Genomic DNA, 22,610 nt, shown 5'->3' on the forward strand with positions numbered 1-22,610 from the left:
CACACACCCACACACACCCACACACACACAGTCAGAATAGGAGTCCTGGGCCATTCATCAGGGATCAGACTAGAGGGCCTGCTGGGCTCACCTGCCCTGTGCTACTCACTGTTACTCTTGAGCTCCTCTGCGACAATCGCCAGAGGCTCTGGCGTCTAAGATGAAGCCTCACCCAGTGCATCCACAAAAGGGCTAGTTGGCCCCCCTGAGATTCCTGGGAGCCTGAGGCTCGGCATTGTTTGCAACCACAGGAGAACATCCTTCTCACTCCAGTTTCTCCAACCAAATGAGCTCGGATGGCTTGGTCAGTTAAGTGGGTGCCTGGATACCAGGGTTCCATGTTCTGTTTGATCCATTGTCAAGGCAATGATGTCATTTCCTGTGCCCATACCTGAGCCTCTTTTCACATAAGACCACTTTCAAAAGCCCTGTGAGCTGCTGATTTCTCCTCCATGCCTAAACATCTCAGGTGCGCAGGTGTTCACCAACAACTACCCAAACATCCCCACCAGCATCTGCCCTGCTTGGTGCCACTAGAGTTCCAGCTTGGAGCCTTCAAAAATGCATTCACAACCAGTCCTTCCCTCTCAGCAGCTTTTGGACCCTGGTCCCATCATTGTGCAACTCATGGTGTGCCCAGTCTTTTCTGGAAAGTAGGGTAGCATCTAATCTCTAGGGTTTATTGTGTCTATTGGCCCATAACACCCTCTATTCTCTCTGAAACCAGAGATGGGACTCACAGGTGGCTAAAGCACAAATGTAGAGATGGGACAATCACAAGAAGGGCAGAGACAAAGAATGCACCCCAACTCAATCAGGCCTGTGTCCCACACAGGGACGTGGCCAATGTCCGTCCCATCGTGGCTGCAGTTCCCTCTCTATACCATGGCAAGTTGGAGGGGACTGAGATGCAGAGGCTGCTCCCCTCTGCCATACAACTTCCCAAGGCTTCTCCTAAGATTTCAAAAGGGCCAAGTGTGTCTAGTGTTGGGGTCTCACAGAGACTCCGAGGTACCACAGCATCCTGCTGCCCAGAACCGGTTCACCCCTCACCTCAAGGGGGCTCAGCCTCTGCATTCATGGGAATTGAAGTGGGTACAGGTGATGGGATATCACCTCCAAGACTGAGTTATGCCAAGTCCATGACCCCTGTCTGCATCCCTGTCTCCAGCACCACTCCCCTCTCTCTCTTTCCTCCCCAGAGCAAACAAATCCATTTAGCAAGTGTGTCCTGTGATAAAGACATGACAGTCACCCATCCTCTCATTGCAAAAACACTGAGGCTCAGCCAACATGGATCCTACCAGGAACACAGGCATAAACTCAGAGTCCGATCCTCCCGGCCGAGCCTCAGTGGAGCCTGGACTCCCAGCCTCCTGAGTCAAGGAAACAGAGGTGCCTAGCCGAGCCACCTTGGATGCAGCCGCACACAAACGGAACTCATCAATGCCCATTGCTCTCAGTTGTGAGTAAGAGGGGAGGTGGTGTTTCACAACCCTGGACATCAAGTGCAGTCTCCAGGCTTTGGGGTGTGCCCTGGCCTCTCTCTATCTGCCCAGGCCCTCCAACTCACACTGGCCTTTTACCCAACCTCCTCCTAGGGCCAAACTCAATCCTGCCTCTCAATTTCTTCTGCCTTCCCCAACACACTGCTCCGCAAAAGGAGCAGGGCTGGCTCTCTGTTATCATGCTGGTGTCAGCAGCAATGCCACCCCACTGACATAATTCTGAGTCCCAACCTAGGCACTCCAGCTGTCCTTGCCACATGTGGCCCTGTTTGGGCTCTGGCTCTTGCTCTTTTCTTTCATGTGCATGTGTTTTGAGGTTTTGAGTTTCTCCCACTGCAGAACTGCAGCCGTGGCAGGGTAGAGCTCATGAAGGTGACATTCTGAGCCACATCCAATCCCATCAGGACTGTAAACTGGGGTGATGCTGGAACACAGTGATGAGTGAACACATGGGAGGTGGTTGGACCCACCTTGCCTCTGAGTGGTTTCCTTTCAGGACAGGAATGTAGGGATGGGAGCCCCTGGCGTGGGATGCTTTGCACAAGGCGTGACCACGGGCTATTTCCTGGCAAAAACTGGCTCCACTCAGCATGGAGAGCACTGTCATTCCTGGTGGCTAACAACAGCCCTGGACCCCAGAAAGGAACCCACACTCAAGATTAACGTCTGAGTGTGCGTGTCCTCGAGGAAACGAGGTCTCCTGATCCCAGGTGCAAAGGGGTAAGTCCTCTAACTCCAGGGGCCATGAAGGGACATCTGAGTTTCCCTTGTCCTTCTTTCCCTCTCTGAACCCATGGTGTCCTCACACTAACCACAGTTAGGACCCTGGCCTCATTCCCCAGTTAGGATCATTAGGCTCCATAAAGGACAGTCTCTAAGATGCTCAGTAAACCACCACCCTCTGCACAACCCATAACCCTATTCACCCAAGAGGCAAGAGGATTTCTATTCAGGAAAACCAGGAAAGGGAGAGCCTTTCTCAAGGACACAAGGACATTAGTGAGTGAGGGAGTGATTAATGGATGGAGAACTATTTCCACCACCAACTTCCAGGAGCATATATGGCCCTTTGGGCACAGGTACGGACCCTTTTTTTCCAATCAACTTTTTCAGAGAAGTGAGGCTGCCTTCTAGATGGCACCTCCACACTAAGGGGGTCTCCTACTTCTTCCACATGTACATATTGCAACGGGCCTCCCACTGTGCATCTGAGAACACTCTGTGGGCATCTGTAGCCTTTCAAGACCCCAGAAACCATGCGGGCACCCCAGCACCAGCAGAGCATTTGTGCACATCACAACAATCACCCCGGGTGAGAACTCTCCGTTCCACTCTGTACTAGGCCCTGCCATCTGTACTGATCAGTCCAACCCCTCTCCTTCCTGTTTCTTGATTATACTACCATGGTTCCCACACATGGATGCCAGGGTGCTTGTGGACCCCCCAACCATTTGAGTTCCAGGAACAGTGGAATGTGTTTGGGAACTTCTGGATGACGGGAAGTCCCACCCTCCAGGGTTTCATCTTCAATGTAATGAGTGCAGAGGGAGCCAGGAGGGCGCTGTCAGGTAGAGAGAGGTGGGAGCTGATGGAGCCTCAACTAAGTGCCCAGGACTCTGGGTTCAGAGCTGGTGTTATGTGGAATTGTTGAGGGACGTGAAGAAAACCCAGCTCACTGTACGCAGAGACAGCAGATGCCCTCACGTGGTCAGGCTGCTGTGCTAATCAGAGCCCCAAGATGTTCCACAGGTGTGCAGGTGGGGAACCCACGTGCCAGCCCAGGCTGTTCCTGAGCACCTCTACCTGGATTCGAAGCACGTGACTCTGCATCAGAGTCCTCACATCAATGTATCCCGGCCCCCCACCCCAAAAGTTCTCTCACAGACAGTGAGGTTCCACTGCTCTGGACTTGCCCTTTTCTCTGGGATTCTGGGGCCCCATTAATTAGGAGGTCACAACAATTCTCAGCACACAGGCTGAGCCTACTGAGATCCCAGGAGTATCCAGGCATTGCTTCTATTTATAGTCCATCATGTCCCACCACACTGTGGACACGTATTGCACTCACCTAAAGAAACCACCAGGCCCAGGGCCTTCGTGCCACTGGCCTGCAGACACCTGGAGGAACAGGCAACCTATAGGCTGCGTGGAACCAAAGACCCTAGATCCTGGGATCTGAGCTGGACACACAGCTCATGTGCACACAGTCACCACCGTCACCGAGAGTGCAATTGAAACACCCGCAGAGTTAGCAGTGGACCTGATATGCCCACGAGTGGGGGTGAACTGCATCCCTTGAAAATGATCGTGTCCAGAGAAAGGCAAATTTTGTAGGATTTCACTTATCTCAGATTCTCAATTATCAGGTTCATAAAAAGATAAAGTACAATGTTCTTTTCCTGGGCCTCAAGGGCACTAGAATTCCGCATTGATGGCAAGAGTACGTCCACGTGAGTTCTGGAGATGCATGGTGGTGACGCCTATACACCAACATGAACATGCTTAATGCCACTCAACTGTGTCCTCCAAAATGGTTTAATTACAAAACAGATGTTCGGTGTCAATTACCACAATGTAAACCCTTGGGAGACTGCTGATTGACTCATCTTAGCGTAAGTCAATGAATAAAGGTCCTAAGGTGCGAAGCTACAAAATGAGGGATGAGCATGGATGAGGATGGGCGGGAGAATCCTCCCCCTCTAACACAATTAGGGAAGGATGTGCTGCCCTCAAGTGGCTGGGGGGCCTGGGATCCTGCCACAGAGGGGGATTCCAAACCTCACATCCCCTGACCCAGGCCAGAAGACCAGGTAGAGTCCAAGGACCCTGGGGTGGCCCAATGGCAATAAAGGTCAAAAGGAACTGGGATCTGCCTGGACCCTCAATCCCCTACTCTGAGCAGGGCTGCATGATGAGGCCAGAGGCCATCCACAGCAATCTGCCTTTACAGGAAAAGAGGGACTGCAGGCTGCCTCTGGCTCACTGACTCAGGATGGTGTTTTCATAAAGCAAGACCACTTCCTCACATTTGACCAGCAGCTCATGCGCTGACAGCACAATGGCTGGCTTGACTCAGGCCCTGAGAAATGAAATAGAAAATTCATAGCAAACCCATCTTTAGCTCTTCCACATCATCAGGGGGTGTGATTCATTTCCATCAACAAAGATGTCTGAAATGATGTCTAAACATGCTGGGGACTCACCTCCGTGTGGAACTTTTCAGGAAAAAGGGGATCAAATCTCATGAAGCAACTCTTCTCTCCTCTAGCCCATGGGCAATGCAAGGAACCTGCATGTTACCAGAGGCTCACTCTCTCTTCTCATGTCTTCTGGAAAGGATTCATGAATGCTTCCTTCAAGGTGAAGCAGAAGCCTGCATTCCCAGCTACACAGAAGTGTTTGAGGACAGTGTCTCCCTTAAAACCCAAGAAGAAAAACAGGTCATTAAACAGGCACATGGATTAGAGTACATGATCAATGATCCCTCCTCCCTGAAGCCTTCCACATGCCCACCTTCCACATTCACAGAGAAATGCTTGGCCATTCTCAAGACCAGGAGACCATGATGCTCATCACCAGGAAGTCAATAGGAACATGAACAGAGCAGCATGGATTGCACAAGGTGGCACACCAAGGATCTGCAGCACAGCTGCTAGAACACAAGAGCTGAACTTCAGTATTGACTTTCTGCCACGTGCCGAGTACGATGGTAATGTCAAGCACAACATGCAGATATGCAAGTAGTGGGTGACACGGTGCATCCATTCACAGAAGTGGGCAACATCTTCATTGGAACAAGGAAGTATCTTATCCTTACTCATCAAAATCATCACAAAGAATAAAATGGATGCAAGACTTCTCATTTCACTATCATGTAGCTGTTGGATTTCCCTATTAAATAATACCTCCTCCAAAATAAAAAATATCTCAGACATGTGTCAACTATTCGATGGATGACATTTTAAAAACTAGGCCTTTCCTTCATATTTATGTATGCTATAGCCCTGCCTAAGGCTCTTTGGGAAAGGAGCACATAGAATTGGATCTTTGAAAATCTCACATTTGCCGATAAATATTACCGACAATGTCAGGCATGGCGAAGTGAAAAGTGGGACTTTGGATACTCAAAGAATGCTATGTTGTGAGATTGGTGTCTCTGACTCATAGACAGCATGTGGTTTCTATGAAAGCTGGTGAGGGAGCAGGAGTAACGAAGCTCATGGAACAGATGACCTCAGGGAATACTGACAGATAGGCCAAACTGGAGAACATGTTCCAGCTAACATTGGTATTTGGGCTCCTGAGCCCAGTCCTGTTTTAAAAAAAGTTGCAGACAGGCAGTGTTCATGTACAAAATGTCTACCATGTAAAAGTGGGTAATTGAAATGTCATCTAGGTACACATCTGATAGAATGGTCTGCCAACCTATGGATTTCATTCTAACAAATAAAAAGAAAAACACAGACATGAGACAGAAAGATAAAACCTTGTCTTCACCAGGATGCCTAAAAATAAGTTTTATTTGCCTCATGCAAAGAGCTTTCAATAGAACTTCTGATTTCTGAATGAACCCATTCAATTTTATAATGCACAGATCATAAGGTTTTCTTTACAGAATATTCTCTTCTTCTTCTTCTTCAAGCCTCACATAGAAAATGTCTCACAGGACATAGGAGGGGAATGACCCAAAGGATGAGAGAATGGCTGGCACCGTTCTCAAATGTGCCCATGTAGCCTAAAGTTTGAAGGCACCTAATTGTACTCTAAAACAATGATGAACCTATTTGATCCATTAATTAATAAATAGCACCGCTTTACCACTTGAACCAAATCACAGAAAAATGGAAACAGATGATCGAATTCCTCTTCTCCCATCACCTCCTGGCCCAGACTCTCCCCAGAGGTGGCTCTGGTCATCTGTCTATTAGGGAGTCACCCGTGGTCCCCTATCTCTCAGAAAAGAAAATCACCTCAGCTTCTGTCCCTAAAGCCAAGTGATGGCTGCGGTTTCCACACTGTGTGGATCTGGAGAGATGCACAGTGCCGCTGGACCAGCCTATGTTCAGGGCTGTGTCTGTGTCCCACAGCTGAAACATGTGGTCCAGGGTCTTCTTTCCACCCACAGGTCCTAAGAACTTGCAGTCAGCACGTGCCTCCTTATTCACTGTGGCCACAGACTTCCTGCCAATGGCCATTGCATTGTACACGTCTTATAATTTAACACGGCATTGAAATGAACTTCCTTCTGGGAGCTTCCCAGGGCACGTCCCAAGACCTGAATTTCTGTGTTGTAGGGAGCATAGCATTCGTGCATTTTTTAAGTTTCATGGATAATGTTAAATGTGCCTCCAAAGTGTATGAAAAAAGCTTATCTTCCTATCCCCTCCCAGCACATATTATCAACATCCTTAATTTGGGTAAAAAATAAATAAATAAAACACATCATTTGAGCCTGTGTTCATCTTCTTGCCAGCTGTGTTCCAGTGACCTCCTCCCGTGCATAGTGCTCATCTGTGTTTCTCCTCGTGCCTCCTGTTCTACTGGGTTGCCATTTCCTCCCAATCGGTCCCTCAGTTTTGACAATGTTTGGGGCATATTTCGTTGGAGAGTAGTTTCTAACGTGGATGGTCAATTGAACCATCTTGACAGCTTTGGGTTTTGAGGATTGAAGCCAACCCTCCCCATTTCTAGGCCACAGCCTCTTCTCCTAGATTTCTACCAGTATTCCAGTAAATATTTCATTGAATTTGGTTGGTCTCTGTGTCTGGGTTCAAGACTTAGGTCCTGCACTTGCTAGCAGGGACATTGTGCTTTCTGGTTTGTTGTGTTGGCTTCTTGGGGACACTGTGAGGATCAGGTAGGCAAGGCAGGTAGAGTGGCTGGCCTAGAGCATGGCCCAGAGGGAGCGTTTGATCAACATTATTTGTAAAATGACAGCTGTCAATTATCACAACCAACATGAAAGGCCATCCTAACAATCATCATTATGAAAATATTGGTCACAATAATGTTTTCTACTTCTATGGTACATCTGTATTATACTCTCCATGAGTGAGGTCACAGGCCATGTGTCATTGTGTGCCTGCTTCTGTCATTTAGCCTGGAGGCCCCTGGCATAGTTTGCGCTTCAGGACTGGAAGCTCTTTTACGATACAGTTTTCAAGTGGCCATTGGTCGCCTGATGGTACTCCATGGGGTCATCTGAGCCTGGCTTGCATCTGGCTCCTGCAACCAACATCCTGTTTTGCTAGAAACTCCATCGAAAGAGGCTTGGAACTCCTGCTCTCTTGTTCATCTCTGAAGTTCTGCCATTTCTTCTCAGATGGCTCCACAAACCTTTCAAAACCCTCCCCTGCTCCAGGGCTTTGAAGCGGTTTCTTTGGAAGCTTCTGCACAGGGTTAAGGACAAGCCATTCCTCACATGCTCCTTCCACAGGAGGAAGAGAGGGGCCAGAGGGGCCACAGGGAGCAACCTCCTGCTCTGTTCCAGGCAGCCACTTCCAGGCTGGGGCTGCAGCCTGGGGCTCTCAGGACGGCTCTGGCTAAGGGGGAAGCCCTACCCAAGCCTGGGTCACAGCCTCCCATGCCCCAGGGCAGCTGGTGAGCACTGGTAAAGGGTGGAGGGGAAGGCTTGCACCCCAGGAGTCGGGTCTGGACAGCATTCAGGTGGGAAGAGACCACTGGTCACCAAGGGGATGTGAAGCAGGGGGTGACCCAGGGCAGCCATGAGATCTCCTCTAAAGACCACTGTGGTCCCAGCACTACAAAGGGACTGAGTGACATTATTACTCTTCCCTGTTTTAAGGACAGAGGTGTGGAAGGGATTCCTGAGAGTCACAGAAAACGTGGCTCACAGGTTTCATTTTGCCATCTAGGAGTGACCTTGGCCGCACTGGTGGCAATTCCCCGGACCTTTGATGAGCCCCCTGGCATGCTCCCAGGCCCAGTCTCAGGGGCAGACAGCTGCTCTGACTGCTCTCCCTGGACCTGAAGATCACATGGGGTTTTGAAATTCTTTTTGTTGCCGCACCGGGCATTGAACCCAGGGCCTTGCACATGCTAGGCAAGTGCTCTACCGCAGAGCTCACCCAGCCCTGAGGGTGACAGGTTTGGAGAGCATTTGCTACCTGAGTCTTGGTGAGGTGAATCCTCATAGCCCTGAAGTCAGCACGTTTCTCTACCAGCTGCGTTTGCAGGGTTAAGATCTTAGCTTGAGTTTTGATTTCCCTTATTTCTTCACTTCTCTCTCTCTCTCTCTTTTGGTACCAGGGGTTGAACCAAGGGGTGCTTTACCACTGAGCCACATCCCCAGCCCTTTTTAAAATACTTCATTACAGACAGAGTCTCACTGAGTTGCTCAGAGCCTCACTAAATGGCTAAGGTTGGCTTCAAACATGCCATCCTCCAGCCTCAGCCTCCAGAGTGTCTGGGATTACAAGCATGTACCACTGCCCCCCAGCTCTGCACTATTCTTAATCAGAGAACCTGTGGGGCTATGTTTACTAGGTATGAATTGAGTTGCCCTCCAGAGAAAAGAAAAAGTAACAAAGCTTTGCTGTGTGGGCAAATCAGGGATGACCCCAGGACAGGGTCAGCTTTCTCTCCAAGGAAACCCCACTGCCAAAAAGGAGCCCCTTGGCCAACGCAGTGGTGCACTCCTGGAATCCCTGCACCTCGGGAGGCTGAGGCAGGAGGATCAAAAATTTCAAAATCAGCCTTAGCAATGGCAAGGCACTAAGCAAATCAGTGAGACCCTGAGCCTAAATCAAATTCAAAATTGGGCTGGGGATGGGGTTCAGTGGTCAAGCATCCCTGAGATCAATCACTGGTACCACCCCCCGTGAAATAAAAGAGCCTCTGCTAAGGACTTCCCTGTTGGCTGAGGCAGCTGCCTGCAGTGAATGTCCTGCAGAATGCAGTCAATCTCCCCAGGCCTGGGCTGTGGGGAGGGGTTGGCCCGGAGACCAGGGGTTAGCCCCCAGCTAATGATCACTTGGTATTGTGGTTTGGATGTCAAATGTCCCCATTGCCCATGTGCTAAAGGCTTGGTCACCAGCCTGTGGCCCTTGGGACATAATGGAAACTTTAGTAGGTGGGGCCTCCTGGAAGGAATGAGATCATTAGGGGTGTGACCTTGAGGGGGATATTGGGACCCAGCCCAGTCCTACCCACCCTCTTCCCAGGGTGGGTAGGACTGGGCTGGGTCCCAATATCCCCAGTATCAGAAATGAGCAGCCTCCTCTGTCATGTGCTCCAGCTGCCAGGATGTCCTACTGTGCTGTCACAGGCCCAAAGCAACAGGGCTAAGGTGCCATGGACTGAGACCTATGCAGCCGTGAGCCAAAAGAAACCCTGTTTCCTTTTAAGGGGATTCTCTCAGATGCTTTGTCACAGCAACAGAAAGCTGACAGCACCCTTGGTCTGTGCCCCTGCTTTATACATAGGGATGCTGAGGGCCCACAGGAAGCCGAGCAGCCCCAGGTCACATGGTCCCGTAAAAACAATTATTATCCATTCATTCACTGACTACATGGCAGGAGCTGGACTCCAGATCTCAGTGTTTGAAAAAGTTGTGTTTCCTTCCTGCCCCTTAGTCCCTCGCTCTCTCTTTTTGTATGAATCCAAGAAGGACCTTCAGGAGATTGCAATGCCACCCAGTCATCCTAGCCAGCTTTGTACTTGAACATGAAGTTCATGGGATGTTTCTGCTTCACATTGTGTTAGTCACTAGTCATCAGAGAGCTCTGTGCTTTCACCTACAGAGTGCCACCCCACTTCCCTGCTGCAAGGGCTCTTCCTGCCAGGTCACCTGCTGGATGGAGGGCACTGCCCAGTGCCCTAGATCTCTCCTGAATGTCCTGTGACCAACCCACTACAGGCCAGGCAGACATCCACAGAAAAAAACAGCGAGAGGGTCTGGCGCCCCCTGCAGAAAGCACCCCTGTCCAGGTACTGTTATATAGATGCCCACAGAACATTCCTCAAACCTGCAGCAGCTTGGACTGCATCCAAATGCAACCACAGGCCGAGCACAGTGCCACCCACCTGTGATAGAGTGACTCAGGAGGCTGAGGCAGGAGGATTGTGGGTTTGAGGCCAGGTTTAGCAACTTATTGAGGCACTGTCTTAAGATAAAGAATTAAAAGGGCTGAGGATGTAGCTCAGTGGCAGAGCCCCTGGTCCAATCCCCAGTACCAAGAGGAGGTGGAGATACCAGAGATGGGAACTTCTGAGTTGGGTCAATGATAACTCCAAGTCCAATGACACTGAATGCACAGGGGAAGCTTTAACCCGCAAAAGAAAAGGAAGAAGGGAGCTTCAGCTCCAGGTAAAGGACTAGGAATTGAACCCGGGTGCCTTACCACTGAGCACACCCCAATCCTTTTTATTCTTGTTTTGAGAAGGGGTCTTGCTACATTGCTGAGGGTCTCACAAAATCACCAAGGTTGACCTCAAGTGATCCTCCTGCCTCAGCCTCCCGAGAATCTCTGGGATTGCAGGCATGCACCACCATGCCCAGCAGGAAAGGAACTTTTATGAGTGCAGCCACACGGGGAAGGCAGGGGACCCACATCTTAGCCTGTTTTCAGGGGGTGACAATGACTTGGAGCTTTTATAGAGAGGGGAATGAGGGCAAGGGCTTGGGCTTTGCACAGCTGCCAAAGCAGGTGGTCCTGACCAGTTGAGGTCTGTCCATCTTCCCAGGATTGGCCAGGTGGTGCCTTGTCAGGAGAGCTGTGTCACCAGCTTTGGCTCTCAGATGCACATCAATCAGACCTTGTTCCTGGGACATGAAACAGACTGCATGGGGGTGGGGGTCTGGATTCTGAATTAAGAGCAACTTTCTTCTGCTGAAAATAGAGACGGGCTGCAACCCTACTCCCACCTCAGGAGCCAGGAAAGCTAAGATGGGTCCTGCCCTTCCTCAGGCCTGGGCACAGGCCATCTGCCTAGGCATTTTCTGTGTTTTTCCCATTTTTGCTTTTCTTCAGGCCAAGGAAATTCACGTATGTAGATCACTTCGGTTTTGTTTCTATAAACTGTAACCACTTCTGTGGGTCAGGGGCTTCTTCCAAGCCTTCTGGCTGCTTCTCCCCAGTTTGATCAAAGTTCTTGATTTTTTCCTTTTTCTTTCTTTTTTTTTTTTTTTTCCTGTTCCTTGTGCTGGTGGGCACTGATGAAGCCAGCAGGGTCCAGTAACAAATCCAAGGTGACTCAGGCAAAGGGGATGGATGGGCCATATATTGAGGCAGAGATGCTGCCCTTCTAATTCTGCCTTTAGCCATCCATTGGATGTCTGCGGGTAGAGGTGGAGGGCTGGAGTCCTCCTTACAAACTCCCCAAGACTCAAGTCAGCAAACACTGAAAGCCCTGTGGCCCTCAGGGACAGGGCCCCAGACAGTTCCTCGGTGCCTCCCAAAGGCTTCCAAGGGAGAAGTCACTTGGGGCCCGACTCCAGGAGGATCATCAAGGGGCGGGACAGGGGGACTTCAGGTAAAAAGCTGCAGCCAGCTCGCCCTAGGACCCCAGCCCTCACCAGCCCCACCGCGTTCCTGGACAGAAAGGTTTCCTCGAGCATCCTCACTGGGTGTCCCTGCAGCAGGGCCCCAAGACTGCCCTGGAAAGGGATCAGTCAGGTGGGAGCGACCGATTTCCCTGATATATGCTGCTCAGCACCAGTATCCCCTTCTCTAGGCTCGGCAGAGTCCCCTGAACCTGCAATGTTCCCAGATGTGCCTGGCCTGCAGCCCTGGCTCTGAACCAGCCTCGTGGAACACTGGGTGCACAGTGGAGGCCCGTGTGGAGTGTCCTCCTCCCAGTGCGCACCTCCTACTCATCCCTTGGCACATCCCCAACCCTCTTTGCTCCCAGGACCCCTCAACTTTCTTTCCAAAGGCCTTGGAATCCCCAAAGGATTGATGCATGAGGGAAGGGACCTGCATCTGGGGGCACAGACCTCGCTTTGGCATCATGTTGCCTACGTGGTACTTACACCCCTGAAGATCTCGCCCAGCATTTGAAGCAGGATCGATTTAGCCACGCAGGAGTTAAGCACTGATAAGCTCAAAACATTGCATGGACAGGAAAGAGATTTCTTCTGCAATCAATTTCTACATCATAGTCTTCAGTAAAGGAAGAGACCACTTGGGGGCTTCTCTGTCCCCTGTTGGTTGTAGCTAATTTCAAAAAACAGTTTCAATGAAGGGCAGCAACCTGCACATTTCAAGCACACTCTGCTGAGTTCCAATACTATGCATCAGCTGTGAGGGCACCACAATCAATGTAAACAACATGTCTATCACCCTAAAAGTTTCCTCCTGCCTCTCTGCAATCCCTTCACACCTCCACCATCCCCCCTCACATCTCCAGGTGACCCCTGATCTGCTTTTTGTTACTATATACTTTCTAGAAGTTTCAATAAACGGAATCATACAGCATGTTTTATTTTTTTTTTTTAAATCTGGCTTCTTTCAACATAATTATTTTGAGCATCATCAAGGTTAAGTGCCAATAGCTCACCCTTTCCTATTTTTGAGTGATCAACTGTCTCATAAGGTGGGCCTGGGGAGTCTGCATCCACTCACCTGCTGATAGACATCTACACTGTTTCCAGTTCTTGTCTATAAACAAAGCTGCTATGAAAATGTGTATACTAGTCTTGGCAAAGGCAGGTTGTAATTGATGGATTTCTGGAGGCTCAGTAGGCAAGTTGAATATTGAAAACTCCAGGGAGGGAACCCAGTGGGCAGAGCTTGTTCTGCAGAGTGATGTCCTGAGTTTAACCCCCAGTACCAAAAAAAAAGAAAAGAAAAAAGAAAGAAACAGAAAAAAGAAAAAGAAAAACTCAGAACCACCGCCAGATCACAGGGGCCCTCCACCTTTGTGGGTTTCAGCTGCAGGAGTTCAGTGTTCCCACTGAGACTGTCTCCAGGTTCCTCATGTTTCTGGACCTTTCTGACATATGCCAGAGCATTCTGTTCCTAACAAGGCTGCCCTCTAGAGAAACTGCTTTATCAGAGTCTGAACAACTGGGAATCACCAGAGCCTGTGTCACCTGGGGGAAGGCAGGCAACCAGCTCCAGCACCCTGAGTCCTGCTGTTCCACCTAAGAGGGCAACAGGGAGAAGCACTAGGGACATTCCCAGCCCAGGATGCAGGCTCAGGAGACAGGGACCCGCTGGAGGGGCCACAGAAAGCTTGCCTCCCACTCCTGGACACTCCTCAAGGCCTATTTCCACGAGCTCCCTTCCCCAGTGCTAGAGTTACAAGGCAGACTAAAAGGCAAAGGCCTGAGAGAGGAGCAAGCACGGACACTAGACTCCCACCAGGAGGGATGCTGGGACACTCAGACCAGGAACCCCTCAAACAACCACGACTAACCTGCCAAGGGCTCTCATGGAAAGACAGAGAACAGGCACCAGCAGAGGGGACAAGGCAGAAAGAGATGGAGACACAAAATGGTGGGACACAAATGAGGAAGAGCTTTGATGAGCTCATTAACATACTGGACTCCACTGAGCAAAGAATGTCTCAGCTTCCAAAACACGAAAGCAAAGCAAGATAGGGAGAGGGAGAGGGAGAAGAGGGAGAGGGAGAGGGAGAGGGAGATGAGGGAGACAGGGAGAGGGAGATGGAGAGGGAGAGGGAAAGAGAGAGAGACAAGGAGGGGGCAACAAGGGAGAGGGAGACAGAGAGAGAAAGGGAGACAAGCAGAGGAGTGGGGGAGGAGAAGGGAGAGGTAGAGGGGGAGAGGGGGAGATGGAGAGGGAAAGGAGCAGAGGGAGAGGGCGAGAGGCTGAGGGGGAGGGAGACAGGGAGAGAAAGAACCAACATCTAAGAACTGTGGGAAGATAAGAGGTGTCATGTAGACAAGATGGGAATCCACGGAAGAGGAGAACTTCCCAAATTAGTACCAAATCAAAGTGGCTCAGAGAACTTCAAGCAGAAGGAACAACAAAACAACTCCACCCAGCCTCAGCCTCCAGGAATCCAAACTGCAGCACCAAGAGAAAGCCAAGCCAACACCAAAACAGAACCACCATCAAACACACACACCCTAAAGGGGCCAGTGGAAGAAGCCCTGCCTCTGGGAACAGAGACACAATATATCCAACTGCTCAGAAAGTATTCAAGGAAGAGCGTGGAGCAAAACACTTAGAAGTGTTGAGGTGAAAGCCCCCCAACCTACAGCCATGTCCTGAAAACTCAGCCTCAGAGTGAAGAGAAATAGAGACTCTCAGACACACCACGGAGGGACTGTGTCACCAGGAAGCTGCCTGGCAAGAAATGATAAAAGAAGTCCTTTAAAAGAAAAGGACCATGATCCCGGCCAGAAAGAGACTTACATAGAAAAGAATAACAACTTAAGTTTTCTTGGATAAGTTTGTTCAGAACAAAATTAACAAATGTCCTCGATGAGAACTGTATATGTACATGTGAGATGACAGTGTGACGCGGGGTGGCAGAAGCACCAGGAATGCTTTGTTGCTGTGAGGTACTGACACCAGTCTTGACCCGGCAGTGTCATCCGAAAGTGGACCTGGGTTAGTTGTCAGTATACACTACAACCACTAAAAAAGGTTTTTAAAAAGAAGTATAACAGGTGTGCTGAGAAATGTGAGTAGATGGAATCAAAAGGCAGGAAAAGAAGAGACAGACAAAAACAGGCACAAAGAACCAGGGCAATTACACAGAACGGTACCAAGCACAGCAGATGCTATTTCAACTGGATCAATAATCACATTATATGTCAGGGGCCTAAACGTACCAATTATCAGAGATTATCAGAGGGGTTCAAAAAACAGGTTCCAACCCTTTGGTGTCTAGAAGTCCACTTAAAATATACAGTAGTACCCCCACCCAGGGATACATCCCGAGACTCCCAGTGGATGCCTGAGCTGCAGATGGCACTGAGCCCTATATACACTGTTTCCCCCTATATCTACATTCTTATGACTGTTATAAATTAGGCACAGGAGGAGATTGACAATGGTAACTAATAGTAAAATAGAATAATTTTAACATAATTCAATAAACTTCCCACCATCGCTCCCCTTAAGCTTTAAGTAAAATCAGGGGTATGTGAGTGTCAGCAGTAATACTGCAACAGTCCATCTGATAACCAAGATGGCTACCAAGAGTGAGTAACAGGCAGGGAGCGTATACAGTGTTGACACACTGGACAAAGGGACAATTCATACCTCAGGGGGACAGTGCGAGACTTCATAGCATTACACACAATGAAATATAATTTAAAACTTAGGAAATTTTTTTATTTCTGGAATTTTCCACTTAACAGTTTGGGACTGCAGTTGACCACAAGTACCTGAAACCTTGGCGAGCTGAACCGTGGGTACGAGGGGACCACCGTAGATTAAGAGTGAAGTGTTGAAGAGGGAAACACGGGGCCAACTCTAGTGAAGGAAAGCAGTAGTCACTGTATGAAGCTCAGACTATATTAACTACGTGCAAGGAAAACTGCCAATCATATAGAGGGACACCACCTGAATGATGATGGGACAGTTCTCCAAGATGTACCATACTCAGGGAGCACGCACTGTACGGCAGAACATTAAAATACTTGAGAACTGCGAGGAGAGGTGGAGACGGGACCAGCCTGCTGCCAGAAGTGGACAGACCCTGAAGGGGAACACCAGGAGGACAAAGTTAAGCTCAACAGAACACAGCACAGTGCGCTGACAGGATGTGCACAGGTGTTCAGAGGGCTTGCACTTAGTGCGGTCTAGGAACGGCTGCTTTGAACTTCCCAGGCTTCTCTTTGGGGCCGCCTGTTCCTTGTTCCCCTTCTCCTCTTTCTCTGCCTTCTCTTGGATTGAGGGTTTTTTGAGTTTGTTCTGTGGTGCGGGGGATGGAACCCATAGCTTCCCACATCGATGCAAGCAATCCACCACTGAGCTGGGTCCCAAGCCTTTTTTTTTCCCCCCAAGAAAACCATGTCTTTAAAAGCTTTAAAAACAAATAATGCTATTTTGCAAATATGACTTTGCTTAACGAGGGCCACCAACTTACAGCACTGTGATGTCAGGAACACAGAGTGTGCAGGGAAACTAACTAATGCTGCTACAGTTGGGAGATTGGCTGCTGTTGCTGACTGAAGTGTGGGTGATACACATTGGGACTTGTGACCCATCAGATCAGCATAAGTTAATGGTCACCCAACTCCCTGCACAGGCTTGGGTCTGATCACATATTCTGCCTGGATAGATATTTCAGCCTCTTTTGTATATAAAAGACACACACATTCTCTCTCTCTCTCTCTCTCTCTCTCTCTCTCTCTCTCTCTCTCTCTCTCTCTCTCTCTCTCTCTCTCCCCCCTCTCTCTCTCTCTCACTCACACACACACACACACTCTCACACACTCTCTCTCTCTCTCTCTCACACACACACACACACACACACACACACACTCACACATACATGTATGTCCTGTCATACAAACATGTAAAATTGTCTGCAAGGGCACACATTAAATAAACAAGTATTACGCGCCTCAGGCAATCCTATTCACTATAAATACATACACATTTTTTTGCATTTTGTTTTTTTTGTACCAAATTTCTACATTATCTAGCAACTTGCAAAAGAAAAGTTTATTTTTTTCTGATACAAAATGTCTCTAAAGACTCGTTATGTTTGGACTTTAATCAAAGGATATGTATAATCAACAAATCAAGAGCATTGTATGTTTGCCCAGCCCTTTCTGAGACAGGGTCCTGCTAAGTTGCTGAGGCTGCACTTGAACTTGGGAAACTCCTGCACAGCCTCCTGAGCAGCTAGGATTACAGGTGTGTGCCACTGCAACAGCACAATGAGTTATTTTTAAGATTGCACCTCATTCTCTTTGCTGGCTTAATAGCTACAGCTCTGTGTCACGCTAGTGACTCCTTTACAATAGGGTTTAAGTGCACATCTTTACCTTAACCAGTCCACCTTCAAATGACCCCTTGAGAGAACCAGGTGACAGCATATTTCCAGGACTCCTGCCTGGTCTCTGTGTTGTTATCATACATTGCACATCTACATGTGTAAAAAAAATGTTGGCATTAATTGTGCTTTAACTACTCTATTGTCTTAAAGGCAATAAACTGGGGGACTGTGACAAGGGCCTACCTGGGTAGGCAGAGGATTGGGGGAGGATGGGGGCAGAGAAAGTATTCAAAGAAACAGGAAATGATGATCTGCCCACGGAGGAGGAACATGGTGGGTCACACCCCTTACAGGGGCCTGTGTCCACAATACTAAAGCATCTTTACAACTCAATGATAAAAACACAAATAACTCAATTTTTCAAATGGGCAAAAAGAGGTGAAGAGACATTTCTCCAGACACCACACAAGAGGTGTCAAGCGTGTGACAAGAGGTTCCTGCTGCTGGCACTTGATGTTCAAGTTGGAACAATGAGGCACTTCCTGCCACCAGGGCAGCCTGGGCCCTGCTGGAGGTGGGTGCAGCTGTGAGGGACAGGGCAGGAGGTCACCTCCCAGGGATGGGTCAGCCCGAGCGGGCGTCGGGCACAGCCACCACAGCCCTTCATGTCCCTGTGCACATTACCCCTGGGTGGGTCTTTTCCTGTCTCCCTGCTCCATTTGCTTTTGCTGGTTTCATGGAGTATTTAAAGTAGTCTTGAACTGAGGTCAGTACATAATGTCCCTGTCACACTGCCTGGCACAGATCACGTGATCAATAAATCAAAACTAGAATTATTTATTTGTAAATAAAGAAGGTTGAAATTACCTCAAAAAAGAAAAAAGAGGTGACACAGCAAGATGTGACGGGGGAGTCCCAGGCGCCTAGGGCAGCAGGCACGGTGTTGCAGTAGGGGAGCCAGGTGGCAGGAAGGTCAGGTGGAGGCCCTCTTGAGACCTGACCAAATAGAGCGCTTCATTCCCTGTGCAGCCTTCACCTCTTCCCAGTCCAGCCTGATGTCGGGAACCTCCTCTTCTGGCTCAGGATCCTTCCTCAAGGCCCCCCGGGGGGAGGCGACCAGGATGGGCAGGGGGCCACATTCCTCCCGGAATTCCACCACATGGAGACCTTTCTTGTCGGCCAGCTGTTGGTGGGTTTCCTGGGCAAGACCAAAGTGAGAACAGCAGTTAGGTCTCCGAGGGTCCCTGTGGCTATAGGAGTGAGAGGCACCACCACAGGGGTGGGGTGGGGGTGGGAGTGCAGAACCCACCAGAGAGCTTGGGGGAAAGAGCAGTGCCAGCTGATTCTGGGTGGTTAAACCACAGTGGCTGTCACAGGGGGATGCCTCAGCCCACCTTCCCACCCCAAACTGGGGTACGCCAGGCCTCGCCTTCCAAACTCCCTAAGCACGTGCTTGCCGGGCCAAGCACCAAGCCTGAACCTGGTGGAGCCCTGAGATCTAACAACCAAATCACAGGAGGTCCAGGGGGGAAAGGACATCAAGGACTCCACGGGTGCTCAACCCTGGAAACACTATGGGACAAAACACCTGACTTCTTCAACATAACAGCAGCAAGGGGGGAAGAGAGAGGGACAGACCAAGAGAGACTTAAAAGACACAGGAGAAACTTTAGAAGTGCTGACATCTTCTCAACTGGATTGAATCAAATCAATGGGATTGAATCAAAAACTGTGTAAAAAAAAAAGTTTTTAAATCAGACGAATGGATAGATTTGAATGAACAGATTCGATACTTGATAATACTGAGTCATGATATTTAGGAATGGTAAGGGTACCATGACATTTTTTTTTCCCCAGTGCTGGGGATCAAACCTGGGCCTTAAGTGTTCCTAGCAAGCGCTCTACCATAGAAGTAAACGGATCCTTTAGATCCTCTAAAGGATCAGAATCAGAAACCACTTCTCAGGTTTCTGATTCTGATCCTTTAGAAATACACTGAAATATTTACGAATGAAATAAAATGGGACCTGAGATTTGGTTCAAAACGACTGGGTGAGGTGATGTTGAGAAACAAGATTAGCTCTGGTTGGGCAGCAGAGCCCTGGGGTCACTGCAGCAGGTGGCCGTGGGAGCCCCTAGGAGACCCTCAGCACCTTGGTCTGCAGCATAGCCAGACCTGCTCAAACCCCAGGGAAGGTTACCTGGCAGGAGAGCCCATGGAAGAGGCCCCGGGTGAGGTTGAGCATGTTGACGGACCCAGAGACCTCGGCATACATGTCCTTGATGCCAATGAGCCGGCAGATGGTAATGATGGCCCTGTGGCAGCGCAGGCCGTATCCTAGGAGACAGGAAATGGACTGAGCACCTGCCAGCATGCTGTCTTTCGTGTGGCTCTGGGTTTAGGGAATGACATTTTGGCTTCACCACCCCCAGCTAGTGTGACTTCTAGGACGACATTTATTCAATGGTATGTACAAAAATTAAACAGAATATCTACCTTAAACGTAGTGGGGGGGGAAACCACGATGTTACTTACATTAAAACTTTAGTGCCTGAAAACTCTTGGCCCTCTGCCCAGGCCAGCTCCCGTGTCCATGCCTGGTTACCATCAAGGGAGACGCCTGTCCTCACCCTCCTAGACCACTCAGCTGCCCTGGCAGCGACACCACTTCCCTCTCCTGGGAACACCTTCTGGCCTAAGTGGCAGCGTCTCCTGAATTGGTGGCTCCTGGAGTGCTTTCTCACCTCCCTGATGGCCTTCAGTGCTGGGGTGGTCTCCTCCCCTCTAGCCACGTGCCCTGCTCTTGGCCACCGGCAATCCCTCCTCCAGAAGAGCATCAAAAACACAAGCCAGGGCTGGGGCTATAGAGCAGAGCGCTTGCCCGGCATGTGTGAGGCACTGGGTTTGATCCTCAGCAAATCAAGGCTCCGGGGCACAACCTCTCACTGGCCATTGCTCTCTGAATTAAACAAAGACATCTGCAGGATCTTCCCCCCACAATATCATTATCACACACACACACACACACACACACACCCCGTGCCCGACCCCACTTACTGCACTGTCCTCACATGGCCTGTGCAGGAGGGCACACTACCTGGGGCACGCACCAGCCTGGAACGTTCTCCCAGACCTGCCCCTCTGCTCCTCTTCCTTCAGGATCTCACTCACACTGCCCCTGCTCAGAGGCCACCTCTGGCCACCCTGATGAAGGTGGCCCTCCTCCTCCTCTTGACAGCACTGAGGAAGGCACAAGGCAGTAGCTCAGTTGCTTAGGGCCTCACTAAGTTGCTGAGGCTGGCCTGGAACTTGCAATCCTCCTATCTCAGCCTTCTGAGTGTCACTGGGATTACAGGTGTGCACCACTGCGCCCAGCTCCTGACCTGAACTCCTGAGATTTAAAAAACTACAGTCAAATGAAACAGGTTCTTACTACAGAACTGCAAGCAAAATGCAAATCCAAATGTTTAAGAATTCTGCACCAAGAGTGCACTGGGTGTGACTGTCCCCATAACCAACACTGCCTGTGGCCTGTCCACAAGACAAGAAAGGCCATTTCTGCTCACCCAGTGCCTCAATGAATAGAGATCATAGAAGTTCAACAGTACTCAATGGTGAGGGGCTGGGGGAGCTCCGTGACAGCGCGTGCTTCACAGGTGTGGGGCTCTGCTTTAATCCCCAGCACCAAATAACAAGCCTAACACCACGACACTTGTAGAGGAACAGCACGTGACTGGCAGGAAAACACACCGTCCAGCTGGGTGAAGGCTCCAGGAGGAACCACGTGCCCACTCATCCAACCGGACCACCACCACCTGCTCTGCATGCCTCAGCCACTCCAGGAACAGGCCTGGGCCTGTGCAGCCCGACCTTGGCTTCTTCCCCAGGAGCCTGGCCTTCCTCAGCCTAATTCAGGACTTCCATCTGTCACTCTCAGGATGAGTTCAAGGAGAGGCGAACAACCCCAGGGGGGAGGGTGGGACTGTGGTGCTTTCTCTGCTTTATGTTCAACAGAGAGTCAGAGCTTTCCAGTTACCTCTGGGCTATTTCTTCATCTTGATGTGTGTGTCCTCTTATATCTCAAGGAGATGTCATGGAATACTGGGGGGTAAAGCAGACACAGGAGGGTCAGGCATGTGGCTTTAATGTCTGCAAAAGCCACAGAGCACTGGGTGCTGCCCTAAGAAGCCAGCCCACAGGACACACAGACGCTGACCCCACTCATTCTCCTGCCACCCCCCGAGGCCAGGCTGTTTCCTCATTTTGCACATTTGTAAGAATGCAGTCAGAGCAACACAAAGACACCCATTGGGCATGTCACAGACACACCAGGACACAGTGGCATTCTGCAAATCTTACAAGAAAAGACCCACACTCACTTGTATGGTCTTCATACCGCTCTATGTAATGCAAATAGTGGATGGCTTTGTTCTTTGCCTGAAGAAAGGAAGGAACAAATTCTCCTAAATCTCTCGCTGGGTTTCAAAACTATTTTATAAAGTATTTTATTATAAAAAATTCCACCTATGCACCTTAAAACATAAGGACTTAGCTACAATATCATTATCACACATACACTGACGATTCCTTCGTGATACGTGACTGTGTGCCTGCAGTGCCCCCATGTGAACACAGAGCTTTTCATCTTCTACTAAATGTTAACAAAGAAAAACATGCACGTACTTTCCTGAAAGCATCCACCCGCTCAGTGGCCTTCCCAATGGCAAAACCTTCAAAAGAAAAAGCAAAACTTATGAAAAGGAAAGCTACTCTGACCCAGCCTGTGCCTCTCCCCAGCTCCCAGTTTGGGCTCTACAGCATTTCACGCCCTTCTTTCAACTGCCCACAGAACACCTGCTCTGCACAACCAGCCATGAAGAAAGCCAGAGATGTGCTCATCTGTTCTGAGGCATTCGACAGACTTGACATTGAGATACATAACATTACCTTTTATAAATCTCTAATAAAATGAAATATACTCAATTTTTAAAATTAAGTATGCTCTATATTTATAAAAGGCAAATGTTTTGGGGCACTTGTGCAAAGAGATTAAAATGACAAGAAGGGATAGGGGAAAAATACATTGTTATAGAGTAAAACTATGATTTCAGTAGAATTTCAATTTTAATTAACCAGAAAAATAAACCTAATAGTTTCCAATTTGTAAATGCTTTACCCTAGGAAATGAGGTCTATCACAAGTTGCAGAAATGC

General features: G+C 49.4%; 1 protein-coding gene across 6 annotated transcripts in view; it reads right to left on the reverse strand.

The window, feature by feature from the left end:
* The window catches only part of LOC144373442 (uncharacterized), a 33,670-nt gene extending 12,223 nt beyond the window's left edge, over window positions 1-21,447 (reverse strand). The window contains exons 1-6 of one of the 6 annotated variants that reach the window (XM_078036513.1): window positions 21,434-21,447; window positions 19,598-19,734; window positions 18,264-18,594; window positions 17,446-17,546; window positions 14,943-16,148; window positions 4,712-4,924 (exon numbers count right to left, since the gene is read on the reverse strand). In XM_078036513.1, coding sequence (XP_077892639.1) covers window positions 4,712-4,753 — 42 coding nt within the window. In that variant the 5' untranslated portion in view covers window positions 4,754-4,924; window positions 14,943-16,148; window positions 17,446-17,546; ... (1 more) ...; window positions 19,598-19,734; window positions 21,434-21,447. Of the gene's footprint in view, window positions 1-4,711; window positions 4,925-14,942; window positions 18,595-19,597; window positions 19,735-21,433 lie in introns of all 6 variants that reach the window. The other 5 variants (XM_078036517.1, XM_078036514.1, XM_078036516.1 and 2 more) reach the window with 5 other exon arrangements.
* Window positions 21,448-22,610: the final 1,163 nt, after the last annotated feature.

The sequence above is a fragment of the Ictidomys tridecemlineatus genome, unplaced genomic scaffold (genome assembly GCF_052094955.1).
Source record: "Ictidomys tridecemlineatus isolate mIctTri1 unplaced genomic scaffold, mIctTri1.hap1 Scaffold_398, whole genome shotgun sequence".
Taxonomy (NCBI): domain Eukaryota; kingdom Metazoa; phylum Chordata; class Mammalia; order Rodentia; family Sciuridae; genus Ictidomys; species Ictidomys tridecemlineatus.